The sequence below is a fragment of the Pelmatolapia mariae genome, linkage group LG2 (genome assembly GCF_036321145.2).
Source record: "Pelmatolapia mariae isolate MD_Pm_ZW linkage group LG2, Pm_UMD_F_2, whole genome shotgun sequence".
Lineage (NCBI taxonomy): Eukaryota > Metazoa > Chordata > Actinopteri > Cichliformes > Cichlidae > Pelmatolapia > Pelmatolapia mariae.
The window spans coordinates 1,023,585-1,043,614 of NC_086228.1; the positions used below are offsets into that span (position 1 = coordinate 1,023,585).

General features: G+C 45.2%; 1 protein-coding gene across 3 annotated transcripts; it reads right to left on the bottom strand.

Annotated features, from left to right (window-relative positions):
- Positions 1 to 2,137: 2,137 nt before the first annotated feature.
- On the bottom strand, positions 2,138 to 18,091 carry ercc6l (excision repair cross-complementation group 6-like). 3 transcript variants are annotated; one of them, XR_010094845.1, is made up of 4 exons: positions 17,598 to 17,739; positions 14,881 to 14,925; positions 2,369 to 6,255; positions 2,138 to 2,215 (listed from the first exon to the last, which is right to left on the bottom strand). XR_010094845.1 is itself a non-coding variant. In XM_063483841.1 (3 exons), the coding sequence occupies exons 1-3, from the start codon at positions 18,075 to 18,077 to the stop codon at positions 2,568 to 2,570; spliced, it is 3,744 nt and encodes a 1,247-aa protein (XP_063339911.1). In that variant the 5' UTR covers positions 18,078 to 18,091; the 3' UTR covers positions 2,311 to 2,567. The 3 variants fall into 3 exon arrangements, 2 of the variants coding, with proteins under 2 accessions (XP_063339911.1, XP_063339898.1); XM_063483841.1 differs by lacking the exons at positions 2,138 to 2,215; positions 17,598 to 17,739 and adding an exon at positions 18,067 to 18,091 and having other exon boundaries at positions 2,311 to 6,255; XM_063483828.1 differs by lacking the exon at positions 2,138 to 2,215 and having other exon boundaries at positions 2,311 to 6,255.
- Positions 18,092 to 20,030: the final 1,939 nt, after the last annotated feature.

A 20,030-nucleotide genomic window follows, 5' to 3' on the forward strand; every position in this document is an offset into this window, starting at 1 on the left:
ATCAGAACGCAGCTTCAGTCAGCCTGACGCTCAGTGGCGGTCCTAGCCTGTTTGGCACCCTGGGCGAACACTCCCCCTGGCGTTACTTGCACTGCTGTAACTGGAGCCTCGTCGTCTCGTCTCTCTATATACTGGACTGTATGTAGCGGAGATGACAATAAAGTTTACTTTGACTTCAGCAGCGCGCAGGCGCACCGAGGGCTCTCGCGCTCACCTTTCGCGTATAGAATTTCGAAAAAACATCGGTGCAAATTATAAGTCTGTATGATGATGTCTGCTGTTTTTGTGTTTGTTGGTTTGTTTTTATTTTGTTTTATTTTGCGAGTTGGTTATTAGATGCTGCTCCAGCCAGCCAGAGAATCCCCCGCCGCCCCGCCCTCTCCTCCCTGTGCAGCAAGCAGCAGGCGCACCTCGCAAACAGAGGGCGCCCTTACTCCCAGCAAATGGGCGATAGAAAAGCGATCGGTGCCTGTGCCATTCCCAGCATGTGCTGGCATGATGTCGGGGAAACATGAGTACGAGCAATTTTTTTTTTTTTGCCGATGCCCGTGATGCCGCCCCGGGCAACCGCCCGTATCAAAAACCACTACTGCTGACGTTTGAGGGAGTAAACTGACCAATGAGGCGCTGACTTTGAATACAGTGTTGTGCCAAAAACTGATTGTTGCCATATGCTATAAATGACTTATTGGTCTATAATATGTCAAACATGTCAACTTTACATATTTGGCAGTGACTTTTATATCTCCTTTATTTATCCAGTTAAAAAAAAGTCAGAAATTGCAACAAATAAAACAGTTCTGTAAACATTTTAAGTGGGGAAAAAAGACAGGATTGGTCATAATGAAAGTACAATAACAGAGTTATTAAGATACTTTATGAAAAGGGGTCATTTTAAGGTTTTACCCTGTTATAAAACCTGTTCACCGAAGTCTGTTCATGTAAAGATATTACTCACACTGGAAACACTGGAAATCAGTTTTTGGCTCAGAGAGTCCAGGCAGTGTGGAGGTGACAGGAGGACAGCAAGCTGGAGGTCCACATGGTTTCCACATGTGCAGAAGAGGGAGGGTGATGATGAAGGTGGTGTTGGGAGAGGCATGGAGGCAGAATCTCCTGCAGCAGCTCACACTTAATGAATCCTGTGACCTCCACTTAAAAGCGTCACATGACTGCAGGTGGAAGTTGATTTCAACCAATCAGGGTAACAAACCTGCTCGGACCCGTGCTGGGAATAACCTAGTACTTTAATGACAGTATTTATACTTTATCATAGTACTTGTGTACTCGTGCCGTTACCCTGCCCCCCCCCCCCCCCCCCCCCACACACACACATTTATGACATCACGCATCAGAGTATTTTAGAAACCTGTCAAACACGTTTCAAATTTTATTCATCCAGAAAATAAACCAAGTTCATGTTTTTACCCCCAAATCTGAAAGCAGTGAGAAATCAGAACATTAAACCCGTAAAACTGACATTAAACATTAAATAACTGGAATCTTACATCTTATGACGAGCTTCATTATTCTTCAGCTTCTTGCTCTAACAGTGAACTTGAAAACTGCTGAGAAGAAGAATAATGTTGAATATTTGCACATTGGTGATCACAGAAACATGGAAATGAGCTGTTATGACCTCACACTGATGAACTCACTGATGCTTCATGTTTTCTGGATTTGTTTCTGCTCAAATACTCTGACCTGCGCGACCTCATTGGACAGGAAGTGTGGGCACGCGTTCTCCACGCTGTGTGCGTCTCGTCAGTTCTGCTTTGTAAACGTAGGTTTGCAGCACTGACTGTGGAGCGTTTCAGGAGATGACAAATCCCAACATGTTTGGCTCTAAAGAGGAATGTAACCAGGATTAGGAGCTGAGTCAGAGGCTTCAGAGGGACCTAAACTCAGGTCTGACCCACCGATGTATCCTCAGCACTTCCTGCTGAGTTTATGTTCTGGTCTCTGCACAGCTGGATCACAGCTGTGTGAAGTCTTTTATGGGCCATCGGACGATTTAGTTATAATCTGTATATAAAAGATGGATGTAGCTTCCTGTTGTGAATCCTAAACCTGCATGAGGCTGCTGCTCAGCTGATCTGAGGCCCAATTGGATAAAACAGGAAGTTTATTTTGGTGGGTTTAGGGCGGGGAAAACTTTTGAGTAGGCCAAACGCTCTGCAGGAGATTTGTTTTCAGAGATGAAGCCGTTCATTACCTTAAAAATAACAGACATGAATTCAAATTAGACAGAAACATGAATTTTAATTTGACAATATTAATTTCAGTATTTTACAATAAGTACAGGTTACAGATGAAAATCAGATCAACGATGAAAACTGATCGTTTCGTGGTGGATGATGACACACACCTGATTCTAGTTACATTACTGAAAGAAGAAGTTCAAACAGGAAGCTTTCTGCAATCAGCTGAGCTGTTCAAACATTAGTCACTCAGCGCGATCTCACGGAGAAGACGAACACGCCACAGATGTTTGAAAGATTTACAGCTTTGGCGTGAAGCAGCAGGCCGGCAGAGCTTGACCTCGCCGCCCCGATCGTCCTTTTCTGTTAGGATCTCCTCGCCACCTGACTCAGCTGCCGGTACAGCTGGATGGTCATGAGCTGAATTTCCGGATCTCCGGGTTTGATGTCAATGGCTCTGAGGAAGAAGTCCAGGGCCTCGTCCAGCTCCGCTTTGCTGTAGCACTCCCGCCCTCGCCGCACCAGCGAGTCGTAGCTCTCGTCCTCGACCTCCTGTACACCTGTCTCGGCGGTGCACTGATCCATCGCCTCGTTTGATGCCAACTCAGGCTCGGTGGACGTTTCCTCCAGGAGGCTCCCTTCTCCTCCACATTCCTCAGTGTCTCCTGACTCAAAGTCTCGTTCCTCCTCAAATTCCTCCTCCATCTCCTCTTCTACAACTTCTTCCTCTGAGTTTAGAGTCTCTCCACTGGGTTCCTCCTCCTCAACCTCATCATGAGCCAAACCAATCATGTCCTCTTCGGCCTCATCTGAATGGACATCCGAAGCATCACCATCATCTTCATAGCTGTCCTGGTTGTCCATGTCCTCAATGATGGAATGGAGGAAGGAGCGGCGAGAAGCCACGGACGTGTTTCCACCAATGCTCTTTCGTGTACAGAGCGGCGTGGTGCCAGTGCACGCTGACTTTGGCGTCGATGCTCCGGAAACCTGGAAGGAGTTCTCAAGCTGCCCATCATCCTCCTCCTGCGTCTCCTCTTCACTTTCATAAATCACGGCAGCCTTTTTCTTCCTGATACCCACGACTGAGTCATGTGACTCATTGAGGCTGACGGCGTGGCCGTTGCTCGCGCTGTGCCTTGACGCTTCTCTCTGCTGCCACTCACAAAGAGATTTACCCACGTCGAAACTTCCCTCCAGCTGCAGCTGAGACAGCAGCTCCTCCTGCAGCTCCTCCTCCTCCTGCACCACCGCCTCGTCGTGATCGGCGTCGCTGTCCTCCAGCTGTAGGTTGAAGTTGCCGTTCAAAGACTCAAGCTCGCTGCCGATTCTGGATGATGTGTCGGCTCCGAGGCTCAAACTGGAGACGCGCAGGGCGGAAAGTCTTCTGTTCTCTGGAGGAGTGACGTGAGGAGACCCCAGCTCCATCTCGGAGTCATCGTACTTCAGGGTCAAATGTCCCATCATCTTCTGCTCATCTTCATCGGCTGCTGTAACATACAGACTCGCGGCCGCAGATTCATTGAGTGCTTCTCTGACAGAGGTGTCAGCTACGTCACCAGCCTCCATCAGCACCACAGACACCTCGATCGGATCTGCCGGCTCCAACAAGCTCCTTTCCAGCTTCACTGACGGGTGTTTCGGAGAATCCAGGTTCTGCTCAGCGAGGCTATGGTGGCTGACCTCTGCTGCGATCTGCTCCTCGGCTGTGCTCTCCTCTGCAGTCAGATCAATCACTCCCTTGCTGAGATTCTCCAGAGTGGCCTCCTTTCCAGAACCAGTCTGTTCCAAATCCACCACAGCTGGAGACCAGGCCAGGCTTGTGTCCTGCTTCGGATATGAAGGACTTTCGTGGTTTCGTGGTTTCTTCTCATGGGACCGCTCCCGGCTGTTGTTGTCTGCTGGGTATCGGAGCCATGCCGGCTCCGTGCTGGACACCATGCTCTCTGCCAGCTGCATCTGCAGCTCGGACTCCGCCTTCATGAGCTCCTGAGCCTTCTGGACCCGCCCTTCGATGTAATGGTGCTCCTCTTGGTTCTCGAGGGCCTCGTCATGGTTGATGTCAAGTGTAAACATGAGGTCATGGTCAGAAATCCCAAACATCTCCATGGTGTGGAGGTGTGCGATATGTTCGTCTAGCTCAGGGTCGGTGCGCCGGTGCCTGGCGTGTAGCGCCTGAAGCTGGAGCTGTGTAGAGGAGGACCGCGTGTCCTCCAAGGTGAAGAGCTCCTTCAACTCCTGTTTGCTGAAGTACCGAAACGGGTTCTTCTTGTCCCCGGTATTCTGCCTAATAAGAGAGTCTTTGAAAACCTGCCGGCGGTAAATCTTCTCCTCCACAGTGCCGCAGGTGATCAGCCTGTAGATGACGACGTTTTCAGTCTGGCCTATGCGGTACGCCCTGTCAACGGCCTGGGCGTCTGTCGCAGGGTTCCAGCTGGGGTCGTAGATGACCACCCTGTCGGCTGCTGTTAAGGTGATGCCGACTCCACCGACCTGGGTGGTGAGGAGGAAGACAGAGTACCGGTTGTCAGTCTGGAACAGAGAGATGAGCCTCTCTCGCTCTGTGATCTGAGTGATGGTTCCATCGAGCCGCAGCACTTTGAAGCCTCTGTTGCCCAGGATGCGCTCGATGATGTCGAGCACCTTCCTGTAATGGGCAAAGACGAGGGTGCGGTGGCCTTCCTGTCTGAGCCGCTCTAGGAGAAGGAAAAGAAAGACCATCTTCCCAGACTCTGAGATCAAGGTGTCATCAGGAACGCTGGTGATGCTGTGATCGTTGGCCTCTGTGGTCTCCTGGCATTCAGCTGCACTCTCCTCCAAGCCTAACTTGGCTATGGCGGCAGCGGAGAGGAGCCTCGGGTGGTCGCACAGCTTTTTCAGAATGTTTAACTCAGCTAGAGGCGATCGGGTGGTCAGCAGGAGCTCTCTGATGTGGTCCAGTGATATGAACTGCCTGTAGATGTCCTCCTGAACGGCACTCAGGTAAGTCCAGACAATCAGGTCGTTTTTTCTCGTCAATTTGGGCATCACTGCTCCAGAGTCTGCTTCAAGGTTTGGAACATGGTCTCCCATGTCCTCCAAGTGTTGCTTGTTATGTGTGCTGTTTGTTTTGTTTTTCTGTACTTCGGACTTGGTCCTGCGGAGGAAATACGGTTTTATCATTGCCATCAGGTTCTCCGACATCCGGGATCCCAGCGCCTTTTCTCCTGGAGTGGCGTCCTTCTCCCGGGCCCGGGTGATGGGGTTCTCGTACTCCGCCTTGAATGTTTTCGCCGTGCCGAGGAGGGTGCCCTGACAGGCAAAGTCGAAGAGAGCCCACATTTCTCTCAGGTTGTTCTGGACCGGAGTTCCTGTGAGTAGAACTCGGTTCTTGGACTGTATGGCGTAGGCACTTTTGGCGGTTTTGGTGGTTGTGCTTTTTATCTTGTGAGCCTCGTCCAGGATCATGTAGTCCCATGTGAACTCTTTGCCATTGTAGGTGGACAGCTGCTGCCAGTTGTTTAAGAGCATCGTGTAGGTGGTGATGATGACGCCGCCCCTCCTCTGAACTTTCTCCAGATTCCTGGTCCTCTCTCCTTTGCTGATGCCGTGAAACTCCTTGACCCTCATGCCCGGAGTCCATTTGGAGAACTCCTTGGTCCAGTTTGTGATGAGGGAAGTCGGCATGATCAGGAGTGTGTGTTTAGCCAGCTCATTGTCGTACATGCCAGAGAGGAATGATATCACCTGGATGGTTTTGCCTAGTCCCATGTCATCAGCTAAAATCCCGCCTTTCCGGCCATCTCTGTAGAGACTGTACAAGAAGGCCACTCCATCTCTCTGGTAGTCGTACAGCTTGTCATACAGCTCTTTAAAAAGCATTAAGCCGCTGCTGTTAACATTAACAAACTCGTCATCCTCTTCCTCCAAGTCATTCTCAGCGATGAGCTCTTCGATTTTTTTGATCCGGCTTTCCAGTTTGTGACTGTGGTGAATGTTGTAAGCCAGTCTGAAGAACTCCAGCGCTTTGTGCAGGTCTCCCTGTCGGGCAGCGTCTTTGCCATCTTGAATGAACCTGAATGAAAGCAAAGCAAACGTCATTAGTAAGTAATGCCTAACGCTTTTCTTTCCAAGCTCCTTAGACTACGATGACCTGGATGACCGAGGACCTTCACAGACAGTAATGATTCGCTAATGATCGTCTTTGAGTGCAGGTAAACCGTTCACCTGAGGGCAAAACAGGACAGGTCTGCCAAAATGCATCACGCAGTCACCGCTGGGTGTGTGTGTCAGTGATTTCACTTCTTCACGTTTGTGAGTAAATAATTAGTGGGGGATGGAACAGGAAACATCAGGATGGCGACCCCTGACGACCAGAACTGATGGATCTCATGTGGTTACTAACACAATTCACAGAACTGTAGTTACATAAATAACAGCTTTACTGAAAGCATCAGGGATCTCTTCTGTTTCTATCAAATTTACTCTGATGTTAAAAGATCAGATTAAAGTGACAGTTTTAATTTAAACTTGCACATGTAAAACTGAGATATGCATTTAATACATTCACTTTAGTATCCGAGTTTGTTTTCACCATCTATGGCGAGCATCTCATCAGACAACCCAAATTAATAAATATTAAGAAGTCTATTTCTTCTTCTTTTTTTTCTTTTTTTTAAAGTTAAATTATTGTCTAATGTCAGAGAGAGTAGAAATGAGATTACCGTTGGGCTGCCACAATTAGTCCACTATCAAAATCGGCAATGATTCATTTAATAGTCGATGCGTCGTTTGAAGCTTTGTATGATCCTGAAACCTGCAGGAATAAGTAGTAGGATTTAAGAGTGTAATAATGGACTGAAACAGAAGATGGCAGCACTGCATCTACAAGGATGCCAGCTGCTGTTAAGTCTGGGAGCATAAAAGAGAAGAACGTCCAATGCAAAATCTGCAGAATGGAACTTGCCTTCCATGGCAGTACTGAAAAGGAGGCACGTCGTGGCTTCTGACGACAAAGTGGTACAGTCGTCTCAGTAAGCTAATTGGCCAGTTAGCTGCTAACAACAGTGAGCTACTTACTCGTACTGATAGGTGTAAATGTTACTGTACTGCTAAACAATACGTTCGCCTTTGATGGACGACTTTGTTACCAAGCCAACAACTTGCACACCTTGGCACACATTTTGGGGGCCTTTCGTTTTGATGCTACAATCTGCAAATTTCATTAAGAGTTTATTAAACTATCATTTTGTCTTTATTTTTAGTTTGCACATACCTTAAACACTTCAAGCTGTAAGCTAATGATAGTTTGAGCAGATGCTGCTGGTGCAATAGGCTGTATGTTTTACGTCCAATGTCGACTAATCGCAAAAATAATCAGGGACTAGTCGACTATCAGAATAATCGTTTGTGGCAGCCCTAGAATACAGTGCAGTTTATTTGGAGCTGAGTGAACATAAATAATTTGGTTTCTCCACTGAAACGAGCTGTGAACAAACAGGATGCAGGAAAATCGTTCAGTTAAGCTTAAACTGGGAAATGTGGCCGCAAAGCAGAGCTGAGGGAAAATTCTCAATGATTTAACCTTACAGCTTGAACAGAAGACTGAAAGCATGTGCTGATGACACCAGAAGTTTTACCTTTAAAACATCAGAGAAGCAGAAAACTGTCATACACAGAAAGCATCCACGATTTACTGGCTGAATCAAAATAAATGTAAACAAAAATCTGAAGTACGGTTATTTTAGCCACTGTTGAGATTACTCAGCCTTCGAGTTGAGGATTCATTAAACTTTTTCTGTTTGATCCAAGCGGATTTTCTAAAACTTTTAATTATTAAAAATTCATAAATGAATAAATAAAACAAAGTGGACTGAAGCAAATCTGTACGTGTGGCACTGAGTGAATCTGAACTTCTATTCTCTCCAAGAACACCAGGCTCGCAGTGTGTCAGAGCAGTTAATCAGAAGCTGCTGGCCCTGACCTGGGAGTGTGCTCGAAGACCAGCTGGCTGCTGTGTTCACCAGACTATTCAACCTCTCCCCAACACACGCCACTGTCCCTCACTGCCTGAAATCTGCAACAATAGTCCCAGTCCTCAAGTCCACCACCATCAGTAGCCTCAGCGACTACAGACCCATCGCACTGGCTTCAGTTGTTTCAAAGTGCTTCGAGAAGCTGGTCCTAAAGCACATAAAGGACTGCCTCCCACCCAGCTTTGACCCCCAGCTTTGACCTGTTTGCCTATAAGGCAAACAGGTCCACAGAGGATGCAATTTCCACCGCCCTCCACTCTGCTCTGCATCACCTGGAGAATCCTGGGACATCAGTGAGGATGCTCTTCATTGATTTCAGCTCGGCCTTCAATGCCATCATCCCAGACATCCTTATAGCCAAGCTGGTAAACTTGGACTTCCCCCTCCCCCTCCACATGTGCATGGATCAAAACTTTCTCAGACCGCTCACAATCAGTCAAGGTTGGTAACCAGAGATCATCCACCCTGTCACTCCGTACTGGCTCACCACACTGGATGTGTACTTAGTCCTCTCATCATCAAATTTGCAGATGACAACAATCTGATGGGGCTCATCACTAACGATGATGACACCGCCTACAGGGATGAGGTCCAGCGACTGTCAGAATGGTGTAACTACAATAACCTCACCCTAAACACCAAGAAAACAAAGGAAGTGGTCATGGACTTCCGCAAAACAAGAACTGATCCCCCTCCCCTCTCCATAAAAGGTGACTATGTGGGAAGGGTGCCCCCCTTCAAATTAGATATCTGAGGACCTATCCTGGACTACAAACACATGAGCCCTGGTGAAGAAAGCCCAGCAGCGCCTCCATTTCCTGAGGGTCCTGAGATGGAACGGACTGCAGTCTGACCCCCTAGTGTCCTTCTACCGTGCCGCTATCGAGAGCGTGCTGGTGCACGCCATCCCTGTGTGGTACGCTGGTTGCACAACAGCTGACAGGAAGAGACTCCAGAGGGTCATCAGAACTGCAGAGAAGGTGGCCGGCTGTCCACTCCCCTCCCTGGACTTAATTGCCAGCTCAAGATGTCTCTCCAGAGCCAGGGCGATTATAAAGGACCACCTCCATCCTAACCACCACGTCTTCAACATCTGAACCTCTGGAAAAAGGTTCAGATCCATCAGGTGCAAAACCAACAGACTGAAGAACAGCTTCCTCCCGTAGGCTGTCAGAACCATTAATGCAAACTAACAGTTGTTTACAATCATTCTGTTGCTGCTTCTTGTTAATTATTATGTTGCAATTAGGGCTGGGCGATATGGCCTAAAATCCATATCGCGATATAATTTGAAGCACGTGCGGTAACGATATATATCGCGATATATTATTTTCTTCTGTATAACGCATTTTCCACACTATAAGGCGCACTTAAAATCCTTTAATTTTCTCAAAAATCGAGAGTGTGCCTTATGTATGAATTCTGGTTGTGCTTACTGACCTCGAACCAATTTGGGCGTGCTGAAATCTGTTAAAAAATGTTTTAGTACAACTTTGGTAAGCTGCACTGCTTGATGGATTGTCAGAGCATTACGGCTGCCGTAGTGAGGAGCTTCACGGAGTAATCTGGGTCCAAAACTCCGTCTGCTTCAGGTCCCAAAGTCAAACGAACACTGAGAGCTAAAAACGGTCTAAATTCTTTCATCTTTAATAAAATCATCAGCGTTGCTGCTTTACCAGGTGCAACAATTAAGTTTAACATCCAGGCATCCATGAAAACAGAATTTATTAAATTTAACGGAGTTACAAGTTAACAGGAAGTTAGCATAACATTAGCACAGTGAAGCTGGAGGATGAACGCCAACTTTTTTCCAACTCGGTAAACGTAAACGTGAGGGACTCTGGTGGTCAGGGACAAATGCAATCGCATAGCAGGATGCTATACACGGGCCAAACTTCAGTCAGGAGAACAACAGATTCTTCATCCACAATACGAGGTTAGTTATTAATTAGGGGTGCAACGATACTCGTATCGATATTGAACCGTTCGATACAGTGCTTTCGGTTCGGTACGCATATGTATCGAACAATACAAAAATTTTAATTTATTTTATCAACTTTTGTTCTGACGATGCTGTCTGTGTTGAGCGCTCAGTAGATCTGCGTTCGACTTATCCGCCTAGGCTGCACTGTCGAGCGCAGATCCACTGAGCGCAGCGCAAGCTAGCAAGACAGAAGCTAAGCTCGCTGCAACATGGCAAATTGAACCTCCCCCTCCCTCATTCAGATCTGGCCTTTGGAACTATTTTGGTCTTCATGTGAAGTATGACCCTGAAGGTAAGCGCGTCATGGACAAAAGTAAAACAGTATGTCGGATGTGCCACGCAATGCTCAATTACATGGGTGGGAACTAGTGCGTTAGCGCAGTTAGCTCGTTAACGTGTTGACGCCGTCCAGCCCCACGCACGGGGCGATCCGCGGTAGCTCCTTAACGGAGATTTGCCGTGTTGTGGTGTTAACGTCATTTCAGATTAAGGCTGACAGCACTAGTGGGAACACAACGAATATGACTGCACATTTACTCCGACATCATCCTAGTGCAAAGACAAGTGGAAGCAGACAAAAACAACAAGCACGCATGCTACAAACTTTACCCGAGTCATTTAGACAGCCGTTAGCACATGATTCTCCTTATGGGGACCTGATATGTTTAATATGCTGCTGAGAATATAGCCCAGAAGAAGCGTATAGTATAGCTTTTATTTTGGAAAGAGCCATTTCTCTGTAATAAACTCTCTTTTCCAAAGATGAGGGATTTCTCCATCAGATATTTATTTTTTTTATTACTTTATTACAACATTAAATTTAAAAACTGTACTTTTGAGTTAAAATATATATTTATAATTTTAATAAATGACAAATTAAAAAAGCATGAACATTTTTTTGTATCAAAAAAATATCGAACCGTGACACCAAAGTATCGAACCGAACTGTGAATTTTGTGTATCGTTCGTTGCACCCCTATTATTAATATACTGCAACAACATGGGAATAGAACAGCTGCGAGAGAATTCAACATTAATGAATCATTGTTAGGGAAGTGGAGGAAGCGCAGTTTTTGGCTTTCCCCATATTTCAAAAGTGCTTCATCTCTTTGCTATGACTGTCGCCCGGCATAATTTGCAGATGACAATGGTTGTAGCCGCTGCGATGCTTTCAACCAAAACAGGCGCAGCTTGATGATGTCATCAACATGCGCTATCGCGATAGAGCGGTATAGTCAAAATCTCTATCGTTGGCCAAATTTATATCATTTCTATCGTATATCGTTTATATCGCCCACCCCTAGTTGCAATATTCTTTTTTTCCTGTGAAATATTGCAGCAGATATTCAATTTCCATCCATTAATGACCACAGTCCTTCCACGCTTATTATATTTTATTACGATGCTTTGTAAACATGCCCACAATGCTTCCTGTAACGCAAACATCGTTTATATAGTGCACATAATGTTCTCGTGTTGTTTTTCTTCTTTCTTGTATTTTGGTTTCTTTACTTTCACACTTTGTGGTCTTGCTACATAATTTCACTGTGCAAGCAACTGTACAACGGCAAAAACAGTTCTGACACGACACCAGTGGGACAAACTGCTCCTTTGAGCAGCCGTCCCAGTAACCCAGGCTGGTTATGGTTAACGGTTACTGACATTGGAAGCTTCCCGTGCTTGCTAAATAAAAACCTTTAAAAGGCTTTTCCCCCCAAAATAAGCATTTCATCGTGTTTGCACCCGCCCACGGAGCCACAGGGTCACCTACGTCCTCAGATTAAAGTGAGTTAAAGTGAGTTTGTGGAAATCACCTTTAACCGCCCTCTGCCCGCCAACACTGAGATCACTGCGGCTCACAGACACGACTGCACGTACAGTCAGCGCCCACGACTATGTTAGAGAGTTCTGTGAGTGCTGGGTTCATCGTGATCAACAGGAAGCCTGACACCTGCTGGTCAAAGGCCACAACTACAAGAGACAGCACTAAACCAGAAACTGCAGCTCCTCTGAAATCTGAGCAGAAAGACTCGAGTGGAGCTACAGAAAAGCACAGTTACAGTCTTTAAAAGGTTTCTCATGTCTGATTCTTAGATAAAGATATTTCAGTGCTGTTGGAGCACAGAACCGAAACAAACAAAGATGCGACTAGGGCTGGGGCATATTACACCGTTCACAGTAATACCAGTATAATGTTAGGCCATTATAAGAAAATGAAATATCGCAATAGATTATGGGTAAAACGCGCATGCGCAGCGCCTTTGTCTTCATACGCACATGTTGGAAAAATCATGGCGGTGACGGAGAATGAGAAGGGTGAAAGCGGATCGTTGAATGAAACAGATGAACCAGAACTGGTTTGTAAAAATGCTGCAACTTCACTGGTGTGCAACTGGTTTGGCTTTCGTCCGTCAGATACACAACAAAGCACTATTTTTGGTAGAGCATGCTAGCGGGCCGTCGTTATTACCGAACCAATTTTATGTGGAACACGGCGCTCGAAAATCTGTCAGATGTTTTAGTACGACTTTGCTAAGCTACGAAGCCGCACCGCTTGATGGATTGTCGCAGCATTACGGCTATCGTAGGCAGGAGCCTCGCGGAGTGATACGTACTGTGCTTCAACATAATATTACCGTATTGTGTGCGTATAACCTCTTTTTAAGTTTTGTGGATATTATACATGGCTGAGGATATGTCGGCCAGTTTCCACTGGAAATGCCTTTTGGTTAAACTGTCAGCAGGAATTTGCATTTGCACTGTTAAATTTTTATATAACTTTAATGCACATAAAAAACAGCTGCTTGTTTAAGTGAAAATACATTATTAGTGCAAAAAAACCCATCAAAGTTGTGGATTTGTAAAGTATTTTGTTTCAAGTCAATTATATCGTTGTTGCAAATTTTCAAATATATATCGTGATAAATATTTTTGGCCATATTGCGCTGCCCTAGATGTGACACATGAACTCGTGTACCTGCTTAATGAGAGCTCAGATTGGTGTGACGGCACAGGAGCTTCGTCTACACGCCCGAAACAGAACAAAAAAGAAAAAACTCTGATCTCAGATCAGCCACACGTTGTAATAATACTTTAAGTAAAATGTGTTTTTAACTAACGTCTAAATTGTGATATTAGCACAGAATCAAATATTTAATGGATGAATTAATGCAGCTTAAAATGCTTCAGTAAACTGTGACGTGAGGAAAACAGATCCAGGACATTTACGATCCCATCGTCACTCAAACACTGACGTCCTCTCAGCCTCTGTGCTTGTGACAAACAGGCTTTTAATGTCAGTGACTCATGAAGATCTGAACTAGGGCTGCCACAAACGATTATTTTATTAGTCGACTAATCAGATCATGCATCCACTGGACGTAAAACGTACAGTTTCTTGCACCAACATGCGTCTGCTCTTATATAACTATCATTAGCTTACAGCTTGAAGTGTTTAAGGTGCTAACTAAAAATTTATTACATTTTAATGAAATCTGCAGATTGTTTAGGTGGAGTTTAATAAACTCGGCCGTCTGCTCCTTGCTATCTAAAATATAACAGGACACCGGAGTAAACTCTCGAGCATCTCACACTTCTGATAATCAGTTTTCTGCTTGACGTTTGTTCAGCTGTGTAAAAACTATAACTTTAATCTCAGCCAAACCGATTTACTCAGGAACAAATAAAACACTGAACAAAGCCAAACAATAACATTTTTAGGTTATCTGAGTGACTTATATATTACGTTTAACCTGAGTAGTGAAAGTCCGCGGTGACCTGAACATGATGTGCCGGGAGTTGTGCCGTTCTCGGCGGCTTCAGTGACCCTCGAGCTCCCGGTCAGCTATCGAGCTGGTGGGTAACAGACGTCTCCGAAAACGTCGAAGCACTTTTACAAATATGCGATGTCTTGATAAACCGAGCAGATATTTGAAGTTTACACAGCTACAGTCTCACCTGAATATATGTTAAAAGTTTATTTTGTGACCCAGAAAGATTAATAACAGTAATATTAAAGCTAAGTAGCTGCCGCCATTGTTGGAAACTGGAGCTGGCAGGGCCACACTATGAATTCTGGGATATGGTGGGCCACGAAGGACACACCCGACCCATCCTTCAAATCTGGGGAAAAGGAGTACGCATTTGTCGGCCGGATTCGGAGGAGTCTACGAATTTGGACAGCCTTCGTTGCATCGCTGTGACGTAATCAGCCTTCAAATACGGCTCCAGGAGGATGCAGCCCATGAATTTGGACACAGCTACAATACCGGACACAGCTTCTTCTTCTTTGTCGTTTAACGGCAGCTGGCATCCTTGTACATGCAGTGCTGCCATCTTCTGTTTCAGTCCGTTACTACACTCTTAAATCCTACTACTTATTCCTGCGTCTTTCAGGATCTTACAAAGCTTCAAACAAAGCATCGACTATTAAATTAGTCGTCGACAATGTTGATAGGGCTGCTACGATTAGACGACTAATCTGATCGTCACACATTAATAGTAAAAGAACGCGGCTTCGGTCTACTTGAGGTTTCGCAGAGCAGCGACTCATCTGAACAGTTACTGATCCCAGACTCAGGACAAAAAAAATCCTGCCTCCACTTACAGCCACAAATGATGTGACGGGTCATTGCATTAGATTAGTGGTGTGTGTGTGTGTGTGTGTGTGTGTGTGTGGTACCTATGGTGAGTTTCCATTTCGTCTTCTGTGTCGATGGACAAAGACCTGCAGAGAAAGTCAGAGTGAAAATCAAACAAACTGATAAATAAGCACCACAAACAATGAAGCTTCTCATTCAGTTTCACTGTTCTGGAGTTTTTTGCCTGAGTGGAACACCACCTCCCATTTCAGGTACCAAGTGTCAGACCGAAATCATGCAGCAGTTCAGAGATCACACACCCACATATTTATCCCGAGAGTCCACTCGGAGAGCCACAGGACCTGATATTCACCCTCACCTGAAGAACACCTGAAGCCTTCGCTCCAGGAATAAAAAACACATCCATAAATCTGCTCAAATAGTTTAGTCTGTTTCTGTCTTGGAGCAACTGTGACCCACATCATTTCCTTAGGGATTAATAAAGTGTTCTGATTCCGGTTTCAGTTCTATGTTCACACCTGTGGGGTTTTACCTGCAGGTGTGAACAGCTGGCCTCCCCCACGCAGGGGCGGATCTAGAAGGGTGGCATGGGGTGGCAAGTGCCACCCTAAAATGATCCCTTGCCACCCCAAGTGCCACCCCAGTTTTGCATATGACAGTGTTGTTTATTAAAATAAGATAGCATTAACAGCTTGAGCGTAGTTACAGTCAACAGTGAATATAAATGCTAAAACTGAATATATTGCGTAGTGTTCCCCCCCTCCACCATTAACAAATGGTTCAACCCATAGCAGGACCCAAGCATGATTGTGCCAGAGCACATTTTGAACAACACCATGGAAATGTCAGATTTTACACAGGTGTTTGGATGTTACAGTCTGGAAATGGAAGGAAGGTGAGTGATATTAACCCTCTGTGGTCCACGGACACGCTGCACCTCCAAATCACATGACTGATGTAAGCTGACAGCAACGAGCTGCAGCCACGCTGAGTCTCTGTTTCAGCCCACATTGAAAGTTCGGACAGGCCAGTAAATCCACAGTTATGATAATATATATATATATATATATATATATATATCAGCCACGCTTTTTTCTAAATACTGTCGTCACGTTTTTGTGTGTTTTAAGCGTTTTCTAAGGACAGCACAAAAACAGTAAAGAAAGGGAAAAAAGCCACCTCTTTCCTATCGGTGGAAAAATGCACCACATCGACCAATTAAAAAAAAGTCAACATGTGGGATTTGGTTGTTTAGGAAGAGGGAAAAGTTTTGGGAGTGACGGTAACGGCAGCGAGACAGAGCGAGCGAGTGAGAGAGAGAGAGAGTTTTTAGATGTGGGAGATTTGTGACGTTTAGTGTGGAGTGTATACTTAGTGTGTCGTGTTGTTCTGTTGTGTAGTTGTTGTTTTGTTTTGTGTGTCAGTGAGGGCACTAATGAATGTCACAAAGGCACATTTGTAAACACAGTCACTAAGTAGAAACCCAGCAGAGTGATACACCTCCTGTTGTCAGGCCTGCAGGTTTGTCCCTGTGCTGCTCTCCTCTGTTGTTTGGTGGACAAACTTTTTTTTTACTGCCACACATCATTTGTGACACCTGATTGTTCTCTCACTTTAGTTTTAGTAATATTTTTAAATTCTTATACAAAATGAAAAAAACAGCAGGTGTATTGGCTGCATTTTTAGATAAATAGTTGTATATGTTTACAAAATGTACATTTTATATTTGCATTTCAAGTTATAAAAATTGACTCAACATGTCTGTGGGGGGTTTTTTACAGTAAAAAATACTACTAGGATTTTAAGTTCTTTGTGTGATTTCAGATCAGTAACACTAATGCAGTATGTCAGTGAAAACAACTAAATTCAGTTGAGCTGAAAAGAAACCAAACAAGGCAAGGGGAAAAAAATAAAATTAAACAATCTGAGGGTGAAATACAAACGGAAACTCAAAAGGAGTCAAAACTGGCCGGTTGTATTTCAGACCTCAGAGGGTTAATCCAACCAATCATGAAAAATTAGGTTTAAATTTTTGTTCATGACAGTGCAGATTTTTGAAATTTTGTGTAATTTAAGCTGTAACAATGTGACTGTTTTCTAACAAAAAACAGTGTGAAGACTTAGACTTGCGTTTGTAAATGAACCGTCCCATGTTGTGTAGCTTTCTGGATTTTATACTTATTGGGCTACATATTTATTTATTATACAGGCTATACAGTACATAACATCAAAACTCACATGTTTTATGTAACTAAAGTGTGTAATTATGTGGGCTACAGACAATAATTAAGTTATAGACTATATTTATATGAAAAACGTGTATGCTTACTGCATTTGAATTATTTTAACCATATGTAACCACCTGCATATGTGTATGAAAAAAAGGGCTTCGATTTTGCCACCCCATTTGATTTCCTTGCCACCCTCATGCCACCCTAAGAAAATTTCTCTAGATCCGCCCCTGCCCCCACGTCTCCTTTAAAAACCTCCAGATCTGATGTGACTCATAGCCGCACTCGTTCTAATGGTTGAGCTTTTCTGAAGCGTCTGTGTGAAAACCTTCTCAGGTTTATGGCTGATTACGTTGAAAGTTCAGCAGAGAAGGTGCTCACAGGTAGACTACAGGTTCAAGTGTAACAGTCTCAGACAGTTTCCACCCAAATATCTGCGCCCAGTAACGTAAACACAGAGCGGCGTGAGTTTTATCCAGGGTACAGGTGTGGCGTTTCGGACCCTGAACGGGACCTCACACGGCACAGCCTGTTAGCCGCTCGCTAACGATTCGAGCTTTACTTACTTCTCCAGCTTCTCCGAAATCTGCGAAACCTCTCCGGTACCGTGGGCCCCGTCCATCCCGCCGTTACAGCTGTACCTCCGCCTACAAACTGCTCGAAGCCGCGACTTTAACGATTATTTGTCCTCAAACTAAACTCCGAACTCTCCGAGGAGCCGCTGCCTGTTTCTATGTTTAAACTCGAGGATCATCCCCCACCGATTTGTCACAGCGAATCAGAGATGACGCTTTGGGGACATGACGACTACGTTATCCAATCGGAGAAGCGGTGGTAAGTGCTATAAGGCGGGACCCCAGTAAACGTTCAACCAATGAGCAGCTGAGCAGCCCGCGCGAGCAGGAAAACGTTTACATTCGCAGCAGTTCAGAGTTTGAGGTTTTCCCCGAATATCACCGAAATTCGAGCTTTGGAAAACGCCGTATTTCATCCAGTGTCTACCCTCAGTTACTGAATAAAGATAATAATTCCCACCACAAACACATGTGCAGATGACATGGTTGATGCTTCCGGACTGGACAGGTTGAAGTTTAGCTGACGGTGTTTCCCTCCTCTGTCCTCTCTGAGTGGCGCCATGTCGCTCTCTGGTTTGGTGTTCTTGGGACTTAAAAGCAGGTTTTGTTTATTTTCAGCTTTTTGAGTTTTTGATGTAAAACAGCTAAAAATAAAAATGTCTTAGACTCTTGTAACTATTAAAGATGAAAGTGAAGCTTAAACCTGGATACTTTCTAATGGCCAGCAGGGGGCGACTCATCTTATCAGCATTCAGCTCCCTCTGTGACCTCAGTCAACACTTTCAGGTCTTAACGGATGAAATACAGAGTTTATTTTGTAAATACTAGTCTGAAAAGAGGATCATATGAAGAGTGTGTGCACTGTTTGAAAACACCAAGAGTGCATATTTGGCACCCTGAGTATTTTGAGAATGAAGAACAAGTCTCAGGTGTGTTCCTTATGTGTTCGTCCCCCCCACCATCTTTTTTTTGCTATTATTGTGACAATAGTTTGCATCATAGCACAGAGCGAAAAGCTCATTTGCTCCCACCTGATGTGTTGTTAGGGCAATATTTAGTTTCGCCAGTAGGTGGCAGTGGCGGTTCAGACAAACGGGTGACTGCCAAAATAATCCCTCACAAAAGTAACGCAGGCCACTTATCGTAATGGCAGCCGTCAGTAAAACAGAACTGTTTTGCTGTGTTTCAGCGCAATAAACCTCCACGTGCACCTGGATGAACCTTGTCTTCCTTCAGTGTGTAACACATCTTCAAAGTGGGTGACTTCCATCCTTTTTATACAGTCTGTGGTCTGGAAGCAGCCCAGGACGTTTTACTCCAACCAGGATTTTAAAATCAGCCCATTCTGCAGAAAGGCTCATAAATAAAGAACCTCAGCAGTAAAAGACGGTCGATGAGTAAACTCTGATTGCAGAATGTAAAATTTCCAGATTTCTAAACGTTTGAAACTCATGTACAAAAATCTCAATCAGAACTTTATGTGCAACAAATAAAAATCTGAACATCTGAATAAGTGTGGAACTTATTGTTCTGTAAACAAAACGGAACACAGAAGGCTCGGAATTAGCTGGAGCTTTTATTGTGAAGAGTCACAGGGGGAAACAGATTTGTCTTCATGTGGAAACAAATCCTGCAGCTTTCGTTGAACTCAGCATGCCCTCAGCAGACAACACAAGCAGAACACAAACTAACAAAGGTTTGAAGCATGAAGCGAGCACGCTCGGGGGAAATGTGGAGCGTTCACAGAATAACTCAGAGAATCGGCGCCATCTCCAGAGCTTTGACTCGAGTGGCGAACAGCAGGACGTTCTTCTCCACCTCTGCGTTGATCTGTGCCTGCGAGGCTCGCGGGTTCTGCCGCAGGAACTGTGCAATGCTCAGGACGCAGTCTCGCTGAGGACACGGAACAAAACGACATGCATCGTGAGGAAATGACACGCGAGCAGAGTGGCGGATGTGATCGGCGCCCCCGCTGTACCTTGTAGGCGTCAACTTTGTCCTGGCCGGTGATCCGATTCAGCAGCTCTCTGCCGACCTGGACGCCCGTCACCGCCGCCAAGATCCTCCGGTCCTCCTCAGTCTGAGAGTTCAACCATCGCAGCAGCGCCACCTGCACGAAACACGATGAGAACCAATCACAGAGTTTTTGCCTGTAAACCCAGCAGACATGCCACAGGTGTTTTTATGAACACGAAAAGTGAAAAAGATGAACAGAAACAAGCTGGGACTCTTTACATTCTCCCGTAAACTCACAAAACTAGACCAAAGACACAGCATCCCTCTGTGCAGGTGAGCCTCAGCAGCCAATCAGGAGCAGGGACTGAACTTAAAAATGAATTGGATGAAAAACACGTGGGTGTACAGAGACTGAGGCCTGGACTGTGGATCAGGAGGTGACTTCAGGTTTAACTCCGGGTATAAAAG

Coding starts and splice junctions, on each gene's coding strand:
- ercc6l (XM_063483828.1), bottom strand. CDS start 17,653: ATGGACGGGGCCCACGGTACCGGAGAGGTTTCGCAGATTTCGGAGAAG. Junction 14,926..17,597: donor ATTTCGGAGAAGCTGGAGAA/GTAAGTAAAGCT, acceptor CTTTCTCTGCAG/GTCTTTGTCCATCGACACAG. Junction 6,256..14,880: donor GAAATGGAAACTCACCATAG/GTACCACACACA, acceptor GCTTTCATTCAG/GTTCATTCAAGATGGCAAAG.